Genomic DNA, 13,905 nt, shown 5'->3' on the forward strand with positions numbered 1-13,905 from the left:
CCTGCCAGGGAAATCCAGTAGAAATATTTTAACGCTGGAAAACACGAATGATTTCATTCCTGTTGGAGAAACATCCTTAAAAAGGGTCTAAAATTGAGATGTGACCAGCTCTGTGCTGCCCACGCGGATCAGGCTGCTGGGACACCAAAGACATCCCGTTGGAGCAAGCACCAAAACGACTCTGAAATGAGCCTAATTTGGCAATAAAAGCCAAGGATGGAGTTTCCAGCCTGTCGCTAGAAAGGCAAGAAGTGGCTCCCCTGAAGCTCTTGGCAGTGATCCCTACTCTTGCAGAAAGGCTTGTGAGCCACATCTCCACATTTTGCAAAGACAGGCAGCAGCAGCAGCAACTTGATGAGCTTCTACGAATAGAGTTGTTGATTCACTGGAAAATACAGGAAAAACTGGGGAAAAAACAAATCAAGTCAATTTAAACCGCTGACACATTTTTGTATTGGTGAATGAAATGTAAAAAGTGTTATGAAGCATCGCAGTAACTTCACAGCCTACACAGAAGAATGAATTTCTGATTTGACGTTAAGTATACTTGGAATAAAAATATCAAGTGTGATTTGGTATACACAGCCTTTTTGAACAAAAAAACCCACTTTTTGGAAAATTTCTGGAAATGGACATATTGGGCGATGGCTTTCAATGGGAATAGCTTAAGGAAAATGAAGATACAATTCATTAAATCTCTCATCTCGAATTAAAACATAGAAATATTTTGAATTAAGAATTTATCCTTGCTCTCGTGCCAGGGTGCTTTATTTGAGAGCAACTGGAGTACAGCAAAATGGAATTACAGTCCTAAACACTGAGGCAACTTTCCCCTCCACTTTTGCTCATAAATGTGTAATTCTCGAGGTTTGGCCAAACAGATGCTGCGAATTGAATGGAACTCAGGGAACTTAGTTCCTATTCAATGTTCAAGAGGCTTTTAAAGTTGCGTTTACAAGAAATTATTCTGTTCAGGGGGTATTTGTTGTGACATGAAAAATAAACAGTGTTAAAGGGATAAAAATTCAGTGTTTGAACGGGAGTGCACGAGTCCTCCTGGGGTCTCTGAGCAGGCACAACAGACTGTTAAGCTGCAGTAATCGACCTAAAAAAAAAGTCCTATAGGGTGGTTAAATTGTTCTGGAATTATTTGCTTGTCTAAATGCCAGGAAAAGATTTTATACATTTCCAAAAAATTATTTTCAGTGACATTTCTTCAACTGAATGACTTTGCCAGTGAGTGCTGCCAGCACAGTTACAGGCTTTGTACCTTTCAGCTGGCTCCTTTGAACGTGTTTCACTGAGAGGTTCCTCTTCAATGAATCTCATCCTGAGCCTGTCGGTACCGAACAGAGCTAAGGGGTTGGGGTAGTCTGGTTTTAACTTCACCTGTTTGGCTTTCTCTTCATTTTCTCCTTAAATATGAACTTCCTAAATTTATAATGCTCATTTGGGAAAAAATTAAAACAGCCTCCTCATGTATATTCTTTGAATCATTAAAGCAGGTCCTTCACCTTGGCTTCGTCATCCCCGGGAACATTCATAAAGCAAACGTGCTCCAAATGAGTCCCAACCTTTACTCAGAAGAGAAAGGAAACTTCCCCATCCTCTCGAATGTTCATGCCCACATTACAATATTATTAATTGCTTTGCTATACCGTAATCCGTCTCCATCTGAGGCCAATATTTAATGAAAGGCAACCAAGCATCATGAAAAAACCTGACGAATAAAGTCTCATAAACCGCCAAAGCCATCGGTGGAAAGATCTGCTCCGAGATGCAAAGTTTCTCCTCTTTTTCTCCTACTTCTTTAACTTCTCACCCCTCCTCGTTAACACAAATCAGGGCTATCTTCTTGTTAATTCAGATGCTCCCTGGATGCAAGAAAGAGCGTGCCACCGGCTGCTGCTGCCAGCAAAGGAGACAGAGCTTGGGGACCACCACCTCCGTGCCGGGCTCCCGAGGAGGTTGTGCTCCATGGAAGCCCCTGTGAATGTGCCCCGGCTGGAAGCACTGACAATAACCCGGTTTTTTCCTGTGCTTTACGGATAATCATTTACTGAGCAGCTCAACCAGTTCTGCAGGGCTGCCGGCACTGGCTGCTGCAGTCTCCCAAAAAACTGCTTCGATTGTGTAAAACCCCTCCCGGTGTCACACCACGGGGTGAGCCGTGCAGGACACCCGGCCCAAACCTGACCGCCTGTGTTCAAACCAGCAATGATAAAAAAGCAACATTAATTCACGTAAAAAAAGCCCAGGAAGTAGAAATCAGAGAACGTGGGGAAAATAAAGATTCAGATGTGGCGGAGGAGCCTTCATGCTGCTCCGTGCTGGCACCGAGCCATCGGGTCTCCTCGCATGTAAAAATAAAGTGCCAAAAACATCAACAGGCTTTTTTTTTTGATCTCTCCTTTAAATAAATAAAAAAAAAAAGAGAAACATTAAAGTTTTTCAGTTAGGTTTCATAGTATTAAAAGTGCTTTTCCTTGTTGGGCGCTGCAGTGCTCTGGGGGCCTGTCCTACAGTGCAAGTGTGCTCTCCATCCCGTTACACAAGGCACGTGTGGTCCCCACGCTGCCACACAAGGTGTGCGTGGGCCCTGTGCCACGTGAAAGGCCTGTGTGGGCCCCACACCACCATGCAAGATGCACGTGGGCCCCATGCTCCCGTGCAAGGTGTGCACGGTCCTTCCGCCTTCGTACAAGGTTTATATGGTCCCTGTGCTGCCACGCAAGGTGGGCACAGTCCCTGCATCATTGCACAAGGTGTGCATGGTCCCTGTGCCACTGTGCAACACGTGCTTGGTCCTCACGCCATCGTACGAGGTCTGTGCGGTCCCGATGCTGCCATGCAAGGTGTTCATAGTCCCTACATCATGGCACAAGGTGTGCACGGTCCCTGTGACACCGTGCAAGGCGTGTGTGGTCCCTGCACCGCCATGCAAGAAGTACAAGGCAGCAGCAGCCTCTCATGACGCCATTTCTTGCACAGACACAGGGGGAAATCCATGAGAGCTGCTGTGAAGCCCCCCCGGTGCGGCCGAGGCTCAGCGGAGGGTCCCGCCGAGGCAGGGCAGGCAGGCGCAGCAGGCGCAGAGGCTGAGCGCAGCCGTCAGCAGGGCCGAGAGCCGCGACGGTCGCTGGTACTTGACGGCTTTCTTCACCTCGTCGCCGGTCTGGGCGACGTAGTCGAGGGTGCGCAGGACGTAGTGCTCCACGCTGTCAGCGGCCCCGTGCTGCTCGGCCAGCAGCCCCTCCAGCTGCAGGAAGAGGCCGCGCAGCTCCGCCATCTGCGCTTCCAGGGCGAGGAGCTGCTGCTGGCGCGCCTGGGCCACGGCCAGGTGCTGCTTGGCCTTGAGCTCTTCCAGGTCCCGGCCCACGATGCGGGACACCTCGGGGCTCTCAGCCAGCTGGTCCAAGTCCTCGGCCCCCAGGTCAATGCCCGCCAGCTCCGCCTGCCTCTCGATCTGCTCCTTCAGCCGCTGCCGGTAGCGGCTCTCGCGGGCATAGTGGCAGGCGAGGACGGCGCGGTACCGCCGCAGCAGCAGCCACAGCTGGCTCTGCCGGATGCGGGGGCCCGCTCGCCCCGTGGTCCCCTCCGGTGACACGGGCAGGGCGCCCAGCCGGGGCTGCAGAGCCATGGCCTCGCGGGTGAAGGCGGCTCTGGCGGCACCGAGGCCCTGCTTCTCCCGGGCGACGCTCTCCTCGGAGGTGCAGCACAGCACCGTCTGCTGCGTCCTGTCGATGCTCTCGGAGAGCTGCTCCAGCCCCTCCAGCTCCTGCCACAGCTCGGCCGCCTCCCGCAGCGCCTGGCCCACGGCGCTGGCGTCGTCCCCGCCGAAGGCCGGGTTGTCGAAGCACAGAGTGTCCTCGTGCAGGTGGCCCTCGGCCGCAGCTCTCCGCCGCAGCTCGGCCAGCCGGTCCCTCATGCTCCACGCCGGCCGCCGGCACCATCCGCGGGACGAGCGGCACATCAGCCCCTGGAGGGAAGGAGCGAGGCCGGAGCTCCCTGCGTCAGCGAGAGCTGTTAAAACCTTCCCTCCTGCGCCCGAGCAAATATTGAAGGAGGCGGGCAGGCCGCCCTGCGTCAGCCGCCGGGCCCGACGCCACCGCGCCGGGGAGGGGAAGGGGGTTCGCCGAGGCGGGAGGACTGCCAGCGCCTACGTCACGGGAGAGGCTCTTCTGGCTCAGCAGCTGGTCCTCCGGGTTTTAAAACAAAGGGCTTTTATTCACTGAGAAACAAAGAAACCCCGGAGTCCATGGGACCAAGGAAGGGGCCCGCCTGCCCAGCGGCCTCCCCTCCTGCCACAGGGCCCCGCAGCGGCACCTCCGTCCTGCACCTCAAAAACAGCCTTCAAATGAAGAAGGGGCTTATGTGCAAACATCCACGCAGCCCTCCTCAGGCCTCTTAACGAGCCTTGAGAAGCAGCTTTGATACAACAACCGCAGGGCAATCACCCTCTTGCAGGGCTTATTTTGGACTGGAAAGATGGGAGGGAGGCACAGCACGGCTTCCCCCTCCTGCAAAGGGCTCCGAGAGCCCGACAGCGCCCCACGAGCACCCACATGCCGGGCAGGGCCCTGCACAGGTGGAGCATCACACGAGCAGCTGATGGGCAGATAGAGGAGGGGGCCTCAGGGTTCTCCAGGCTGGAAGTGAGCATTGGGAGGACACGGCTGTCCACACACTGCTGAAATGCATAAAAATCACGATTTAGTTCTAAAACATCTGCAAAAATTACCGTTAAAAAGCAATACTGCTACAAAACACATTTCCAAAGTGCATTGGAAGAATAATAGAATTGTTCTCTACCACATCAATATATCATATATATTATAATATGCATTACCACATATGACCTAAACATATGATGATATAAAGTATATAATACCTCTGATATAACATCTACAGGAGTGACAGCAAAGGGTGGGTTGGCAGAAGTAAAGCAGCTCTGAAGAGAGTATAATTTCTTCATTTGATGGAGGTACTTGGCAGGGGCTTCAGCATCTGTGCAATGCAAGTTTAATTCTGCTCTCTGTAACCAACAGGGCCAAGAAAAAAAAGCCCTTCTGTTCCTGGGGCCTGGAGCATGAGCGTTGTGTTAAAAGATACTCATTCACCTCTGAAAGGAATTTCCATTTGGCCTGTTTGAATCAGCACAATAAAATGAAACAAGTCAGGCAGGAGATGAGAGAGGGGAAAAGCTAAAATACTACATTGGGCGAGCGATAGGTGGGGGGACAGGCTGGAGAGGGCCAGGGTGACTGCAGAGGCTGTCCTGAACCCAACACCCTGGAACAGCCGTTTTTGAGCATTAAACTATCTGTGCCCGACAGGACAAAAGGGCTTTAAAGCCTTTGTGCAGCGTGTGGGGGAAACGCAGCCCCGTGACAGTCCCCAACCCCTCCCCGCTGTATCTGGGCTGGTGCAGGGTCAGCCTTATCGAACTTGGCCCTTTAAGTGCTTGCAGGTGAGGGTCAGCACCTGCCCCCGGCCAAGCCCAGAGACCCCCGGCCCCACAGGGCAGCGCCCAGCCCGCGCTGGCCCCAACACCCCGGTGCCGTCCATGCTCCGGCTCTGAGCACCACTTGCGTAGGAAAAGCCTTGTTTAAACAATATTATCGCTGCTATTTAACAAGAGGGCAAGAACAGTGATGAAAAACGAGTAGTTTCTTGGTTTGCATTAAATACCCCTTAAAAATAGGTACAACCTCCTCCTCGAGCTGCATCTCACCACCTGAAGCCACCCGTGTCCCGCAGCGGCAGGAGGGACCTCACCCAGAAACCTCCTCCTGGCTCACGCTGGTGCTGCTCGAGGAAGCTCTGCACAAGACCCATCGCCCCGGACGGTGCATTTCACATCATTTCCCAAGAAAGCATCAGCTGTTCCTCTCCTTTTGCCCAGGAACAGGGTGTTTTGGAGCCAGGTCAGACGGTGATTTGGGGGACAGACTCCCAGCGAGCCCTGGCACTTGCCATTGGCCAAGGTGAGGGTCTCCCTTCTCTCCTGCTCGAGATCTGCACAGTTTATAAAAGTTTCTATAACCAGTTTATAAAAATTTCCTTTTTTATAACTATAAAATGATCCGGTTGAATCAAAAAGTGATTTTCTTTTTACATTGAAAACTCATTTTAAATTTTTTTTGGTCTTTTTAATATCTAAGCTATTTAGTAAGTAACGCAAAAGCAAAGTAAGAGTTTCTCTGTTTTTTTATTAAGACAATCCCACAGCTGGAAAATGAAACATCCTAGATTACATAAGTGACTTCAAAAAAACTCTAGAAAAAAATCTTTACAAATTTACATTTGTACAATACAAAAACTAACAGCTCATTGCATATAAATATTACATTTGGTCTGCCAACACGTGGCATCAAAATCCCTGAAGTATTCATTTAAAGGGACCTGAGATAGCGGATGTGAAGATATGGGCATAAATATCACCTGGAGAAAAAAAAAAATATAGAAAGTAGACATAATTCTAATAGTTTTGTGCATTTTTGGAGTATTTTTAAATCACCCAGAACATGAACCGTAGAGCCTAAATCACGTGAATCTCATCGCTCCAACATTAACTGGTGTTTCTAAATGAACTCTGCTATGACTCATGGAGGAATGAATCGCCTGTATTAGTATTTCTACAGAAAAATAAGCATCAGACTTTGATTTCTGAATATATCCGAGCAGCCACCGCTCTGCCCAGAGGCATTTTTAGGAAGAAAGATGGAGAATTTTGCTGTTCTCTGCCCCGGAGCGGTGCAGCCACGAGGCACACCGGAGCGTTCGGGCAGGACCCCGGCTCCCCTCGCCACCCTGCTTCTCCCAGACCCAGAAACCGGGCAGATACGCAGCACTGGCCAATTAAAACCCCCCAAATTGAGAAACTGCTCTTCACTGTCCACCAGTTTAAATATTTTCCACATATTTACACGCGTCCCAAACGTGGCTGCAGTTACCTGCCAGGAGTATTAACCCGCAAGCGCAGCACTAAGCTGCTCGGTTTTACTTTAAATTCTCACCAGCTCTTATCAGGTACCCACATCCACGCACATAAAAGTATTTAAGCACCATTTTTATCACACTAGAGTTAAGGCTGTGACAGCAGTTCCACTGGAAATCTAATTTTTCAGGGATTCGTAGCACAGTTGTGCAAGTTTGCTGTGGGCTGAACATGACGCATTAAAAATGTACAAGCTTCCGAGAGGTCTTTGCATTTCTAAAACTAAAAAAAAAGACAACTTTTAGACTAAATTTTGCAGGCTGTTACTTACTGTACATAAAGGAGTTTTCTTTTTTCAATGTGTAAACCTCTGATATACTAATATTGGAAAATTATCTATTGCGCATGCGCAGTAATTTTCTATAATACAGACGTGTAAGAACACAATGACAGCTCCCTACGGTACTAAATATAGATTTATCCTTGGATTGGTAACTGCTCCTTCAGTCTATCACGTAAATAATTAACATTTTATAAAACTTTGCAGGATGGTTTAAAAAAAAATTAAAATAAAGACACGTAAACACACAAACACATTGTTAAGACATGGACATTGTGACACAGACCAACGACAGCAGGACACTCCAAGGCAGGGCTGACAAGACACCCTCAAACCTACAGCTATTCGGTTTTCCCTGTCATTCACCACTCAGATTAAAGATGAAATATTGATCAAGTTCGTATCAAAAATTAGTGATTTAAACCGATTTGCTCACGTTAACACTGTGTGATTTGAACGGTTGCCAGAAGCATCCCAGGGACGGCCAGGAGCAGCCTTTTCCAAGGCTTGCCAAGGTTCATCTTGCTTTTTGCGGTCAAGAGAGCCTCCAAACGCTGCCAAAAGCAACACATTGTCCTTGGTCTTTCCACATTTTTTAAGTTACTTGAAAACTCTCTTTACTATGCACCCGGTGTCAGTTCTTTCCAGTGCTTTCAGTCTTCCTGCCTCTGTGCAGGAGAAGCGGCCGAGGTGCAGAAACATTCAGGGAAAATTCAAATAGGCAACAGGACGCAAAATTTTAAGCGGCCAAAAATCCTCCACGAATTATTCCTTCATGATTATATTTTGCTTGTTTATCTGCAGGGTGGGGTTGACTGGGATCTGCTTAGTTTATGGAGAAAGGAGCGATAGAAAGGTAGAGAGGAGTGACAAAACTGCCCAGACCCATCTAAGTTCAAGCACCAACGTAAGTTTCACGGGTTATTTCAACCAGGAGTATCTCGTGAGGCTGGAAGCACGCGACTCCTACAAGGGTTACATTAACTGCAATTCCCACAGCAAGGGACAAAAGGAGGAACTCGGAGGACAGGGAGCACACGGAGTGTTAAGGGAGATGAGGTGGAACCAAGTGGTGTTTTGCGGAGCTGCGGGTAAGGCAGCACGAAGGGAGCAGTCCCGCTGCCCGTCCCCGCCTGCCCGGAGCCAGGGAAGGCACGTGCTGCCCCTGCCAGCGCTGCCACGCGGGGTACGGGCGGCCACAGAGGTGCAGAGCAGCCGAGAAGCCGGCCCTCAACCTTTCCATCTTCATTAAATCCACCTCCAGCAATTTGGGAGTGTTGCTAGTAAACAAAGCAAGGCAGATCTAAAAAAATATGGAAAGTCTTGGGGGAAAAAAGAGGCATAGGAAGCATTAAATCTTAGAGTCTAGCTGAAGTAGAATTCATCAAGATATCACGAGTTCCCAAAAGAGTATCCTAAATAACCTACAGGGGCAAGAAGGGGAAGCTAAAGAAGAGAGGTGGAGCACGGCAAAGAGCAAAACAAAAGGTGATGGAGAAAATAAAAAGCAGGCAAAGTTCGGGTTGAACAGAGACAACAGCCCATCAATGCTGCAAAATCAGCTTCGCCACGCGTGCCCTGCTCTGGGGAGGAACGGGAGCGCTACGGGGACGGCGTGTTTGTAGGCAGGAGCAGTCTGAGAACAAAGCCGCACACGAGATGATCAGCCCCAGCGCCCCAGAGGACGGAGCGTCTTCCAAGGTGTCTCCAAATGCCCTCAAGTCCCCCACAAACTCGGGATCATCAGGATTGCCCGGCTAGAGAAAACCTTGACACACCGATGCCCACGCACAAATCCTACGGCAGCAGAGGAAGCCCTGGCCTGCCTGCACGCCTCCTGAACCCTCAGGAATCTGATACAGAATCAGACCTTCAAACCCTTTTCTTAGGCAGAGTTTTGGAGTTTTTTTGTTACAAGTGCAAGGAGAGAGACTATGGTCCTGCCTCTGCAACACGCCGGGCGCCGCAGCCTGCCAGGAGCTCGGCAGCTCCCCGAGATGCTGGCTGCACGCTCGGGTTCTGGATCAGGGAGCGAGACGGTACAAGGTCTAAGTCATTTTACTGCTTCTGCTGGGTTGATACTAAGTTTTCTGCAACCGTAAGTGGCTCCTGATAGGATTTGGGTTTTGAGAGAAAGTGTTCAAGTCACTACAAAATTATAATTATTCCACAGAACGAGGCGATGAGAAACCAATTGCTTAACTCAGAGAAAGAATCCAGATACAAAACCAAGTAAAAATAACATCTCTAAACCCAAGTTCGTTCTTTCATGCTTATAAAAGGTTCTCATGCACAAAAAAAAGCTTTTTTTTTTTTTTACAATAAGCAACAGTTCTGTTGTTCTAGCACACCCTGCTGTCTAGCTTTTAATCATGTAACACGTTTGATTAATACTTACGCCGCAGCAAAGGGATGCTTCACTGTTATCTTCACAGTACTTCATTACATAGAAAAGATACATTTAAGAACATACTTAATATTATTCTAATTGCTGCTAAAATACACAAACTTATAAAATGATTTCTCTGGAACCCACGTGTTTTATCTCTCCCCAACCCCTACACAAAATAAATAAGGAAGTGGATTTTCGGCCAGTCAGAAATATAGGAAAAGCATTTCTTTTGCATTTCAAGATTTTCAGGCTTTAGAACAGAAACCATAGTGTTTACATTAGCTCAACAGGACTGATCTAAACAGGGGATGATTCTGACTATGGACTGATGCATACATGCTATTCCTGGTTACCATAGGTAGAAGGACCAATTAGTCAAAGAAATAATACATTTCTTATAAATATATATGTGTGTCTATATATACATGGATATGAGAGAGATGACAGGACAGGTGTTTATATTTTAAAGCCCAACACACAACTAGGAGAGCCTCCACACTTTTTTTTTTTCCCCTTATCAAAGCACAACTGAATCAAGTCCAGAAACGGATTACAGCGGATTCAAAACATTCCTTAAAAAATTAAAAGTGTGATTTCGGTGCTGTACCATAAACCCTATTAATGCTCTGAGCAATTTAGGATATACTCTCCTCCATCACAAAACTAAACCTCTGCATTTTTTCAAGTCACTTTGCATCTAAACTAGAATTTTTGGAAAGCGAGATAAAAGAGCTAGTGCTTAATATAGAAAGTCAAAAATTAAATTCCTTCTGCATCTGAGAATACACATGGGTCACTCTTTGCTGCCTGAGGTTTTCCAGAATTATTGACCAAGCTGTGCACAGAAGAACTTAAGGATATTGGATGAAAGTTTAAAAAAAATAAGCTTAAAAAACTCCACTAAAACTTTCTAGTCTCTTTTTTAGTTTGTTCTGTGTAATCTAACTCCCTTCTCTTAACAAAGCCAGAACTGTCAGATTCATTTAGACAGCGGGAGAAAACTGAAGTCCCATCTATATTCCAGTCAGACCCTACGAAATAAGAGGCTGCTCATCTCCAGCTCAGCCCACGCCAAACGCCTGTTTCTGCTCACCGAGGAGCAAGACTCCAAGTGTCATCACACACCGTACACTATTACTACCAAAAGGATGTCTGCTTTCAGGGTAACGAGTACAGTGCAACACGGATTCTCTTCTGGAAGCTCGAGATACAAGAGTCCATCTGTGAGCAGGAGCTTATCCGCACTGCCAGCCACCGCCGGCCCCAGAGCCCGTACAGCTCCCTCATCACCTTCAAGGGATAAATTACAACTAACCCAGATTTGCACCGAGCAAGCAGGAGCAGAAAGGTGTGGGAGACAGTCGGCCTGTCTGCACAAACAAATCACCACCTGCTGAAAACACTGCTGAAAACTCCCAGAATTACGTAGATTTGCTTTCGTTGTGTCAATGCAATGAAGACATAGTTACTCTACAACTTGGCGAGCAATCCTCTACGCTCCTTCTTGCCTCTTCTCCAACACGTACTGAATAACAGCATCTATTTTCTTTTACATTTCCAGTAGTTGTAAATAGAGGTAGCTGAGCTACTATTAAAAATCACGTTATGCTTTGAAGAGGAGGAACCTTTCAAATGTTGAAGTCACCCCTTAGCTGCACAATCTCTATTAAGACTACAAAAATATGAGAGGACAAAAAGAAAATAGATGCAAGTAACTTTTGCATTTGGCACCTTTTGTCTAGATAATCCATACTTCTCAAGTATTCTCTTTTTAATAAAGTTAATGCACACATAGGACACACCACATCGAAGGTTTGCTACATATTTACAAGGCACCAACCCTTTGTCACTTTTTACACGAATAAAGAACCGATAGAAAGCACGTCAGGACCCCCGTGACCGTAGTATAGACATACTTCAGTTCAGCACAATTCATGAACGTTTGGCCTGGGAAGATTAAAATAATCCAGATCCTTCTTACAATATAGAAACTGTAAACATTTTATAGCTGCCTTTAGGATTGGTGTATTGTGCAAAAGTTAATTATTACTGTGTATAAGGATTTATGGCAGAAACCACATAAAAACTCTGTAAGAAGGTGCTATTTCTATAATACAAAAACAAAACAAGGGAGAGAAGTCATAATCGTGACTCAAAATGTCATGTTCTTATTGAGGAGCTGGAAGCCTCTTTAATGTGATGAACTCGTAGTGTGTGGGGAAGAATTTCTGTAATTTAAGGCCCAATGACTAAGGCTTGTTTTGACCAATGAAGTGTGGCGATCTGAAGCTTTAAAACAAACGCAAACTGACATGATGGAAAAGCACCACTGTGAAACGTGAGTGGAGTCCCCGCACAACTTGCTTGGTAGATTTTTCTGGTAAAATCCCTGCAGTAGAAGGCCATTGAAGTTCTTTCAAAATTGTTCCAAAGTTTTTCATCTGTCAATAATTCCATCCCATGAGATGGCTGACCCTGGCTTTTTCTGTCATTTTCCGCACCCTGCCTGACCTGGAAGTACCAAGGTTCAACGGATCCTCGGTGTGCACAAAATTGTCATTATCAGAATCGTCGTTGTACAGGACAGTTCTCCTGCCCTCGTTCCTTGTTTTGATTCGAGGCGGCCGACCGAACCGCCCTCCAAACACGTTCTCACCAAACTGTCCTCCAAACAGATTTTCAAATTCATCATCTGTAATTCGGGCACGTTTCGCTCTGGTGGCTCCTCGCGAGGCTCCTCTGCCTCCTCGGCCTCTTCTTCCTCCCCTGCCGCCACCTCTTCCTCTGCCACAGCCTCTTCCGCCTCTGCCACCTCTTCCCCCTCTACTCCATCTCCCCCACCTCCCCCATCTGCCTCTCCTCCCTGTCCCTCTGCCCTGCCAATTCCGTTTCCCAGCGGTGATTTTCCTTTTGATTTTCCTTTTGGGTTTTTTGGATTGCACAACTTTGCTGTAGTCATGGTCTCCATCAATGTAATCCTGATCTGTTCGAGATGTTGATTCAGAGTCTGAATCAGAGCCACTTCTGCTTTCAGAACTTGAACTGGATCCCGATTCCCCACTTTCTGATGAAGATAAACCAGATTTTTCCTTTAATTCTCTCTTCTTTTCCTCTTCCTCCACCTCCTCCAGATGCTCATCTTCTTCTGACGCACTTACTAACTTCCTCTTGACTCCTGTCCGAGGTTCTCTGCCATCCCCGTTTGTAAGTGGTCCGTCAGGAGAGTGATCTAAGCAAACACAAAACAACCCCATCGGTTATCATCGTCACGCCTGAGCCAAATAGGATACAAAAAGTGGGATTCGCCTCATCTGCCTTTGAGGTGTGCTCTGGGGATGATCCAGCTCTGAGCCACTCACCACAGACGACCTTTATATGCTGTGGAGACAAACAGGTGCTCAAAGGGGAAAATTTATCAAAGTAAACACGGTTCATCTTCTCTGGAAGGAAGGACTGCAAACTGTCTTGACTCAGAGGTCAGTGAAGATCCAGTCAATAAAAGGAGCTCAGAGTGACTGGGTTAGACACAAACATCTAACATTTAGTCAGACAAATCCTACCTAGTGTGCCAAGGCAGAAAAAACTCTAAAATCCATTTCAAACCTGTATACACTAAAATAACACTCTGCAAGCCATATTTATTCCCCATCAAATGCATGTTCTCAAAAGGCTTAGACCAGGGAGCACTTATTGCAATCACAATTTCAAGTCACTAAATAACCCAAGAAAGCTCACTAGGATTGCTGAACACCTTAATTTAAAAATATATGAAGTATCTTGCTGGCTTGGGACCCAAAATACTACATGTTTTCAGAGTTACGAATCTCACAACGAAGATTAAATATCTTCTTGGATATGAAAAGCTCACCTGCAACATACAACACTGCTACAGCACAGCAGTAGGGTCTTGACAAAGGCTTCAGGGTTTCAGCCAGTGCTCACTCAATGCCTACCTCAGCAGAAAGTCTGCTTAATGTCCCAGAGACAAAACACCACAGTTTTCAAACAGTGTTTCCCTTCTAATCATAATCACTTAAGTCTTGATTATGACAAAAATATTCAAATTTTTTAAAACTTTTTTCATCTTAGGTTTCAACTTGATTAATAAAACAACACGGTTTTGGGGTGGGGATTCTTTTGCTTTGGTTTGCCTTTTTCTAACTCCTGAAGGAACTGTAGTTCTCAAGAAGTTTAAGAGCAATCAAGCTTTTCCATCTGGAGAAATTTTTAAGG

At 46.9% G+C, this 13,905-nt stretch overlaps 2 protein-coding genes across 2 annotated transcripts in view; both read right to left on the minus strand.

The window, feature by feature from the left end:
* Positions 1-3,046: 3,046 nt before the first annotated feature.
* On the minus strand, positions 3,047-3,928 carry LOC137669583 (syntaxin-1B-like). The gene has a single exon (XM_068411721.1). It carries the CDS (start codon positions 3,926-3,928, stop codon positions 3,047-3,049), a length of 882 nt encoding a protein of 293 aa, XP_068267822.1.
* Positions 3,929-10,113: 6,185 nt separating this feature from the next.
* Positions 10,114-13,905, minus strand: part of BRWD3 (bromodomain and WD repeat domain containing 3) — a 57,484-nt gene continuing 53,692 nt past the window's right edge. The window contains exon 40 of the mRNA XM_068411720.1: positions 10,114-12,901. Within this exon, the coding sequence (XP_068267821.1) occupies positions 12,117-12,901 (785 nt within the window). The 3' untranslated portion in view covers positions 10,114-12,116. The remainder of the gene's footprint in view (positions 12,902-13,905) is intronic.

The sequence above is a fragment of the Nyctibius grandis genome, chromosome 13 (genome assembly GCF_013368605.1).
Source record: "Nyctibius grandis isolate bNycGra1 chromosome 13, bNycGra1.pri, whole genome shotgun sequence".
NCBI classification, from domain to species: domain Eukaryota; kingdom Metazoa; phylum Chordata; class Aves; order Nyctibiiformes; family Nyctibiidae; genus Nyctibius; species Nyctibius grandis.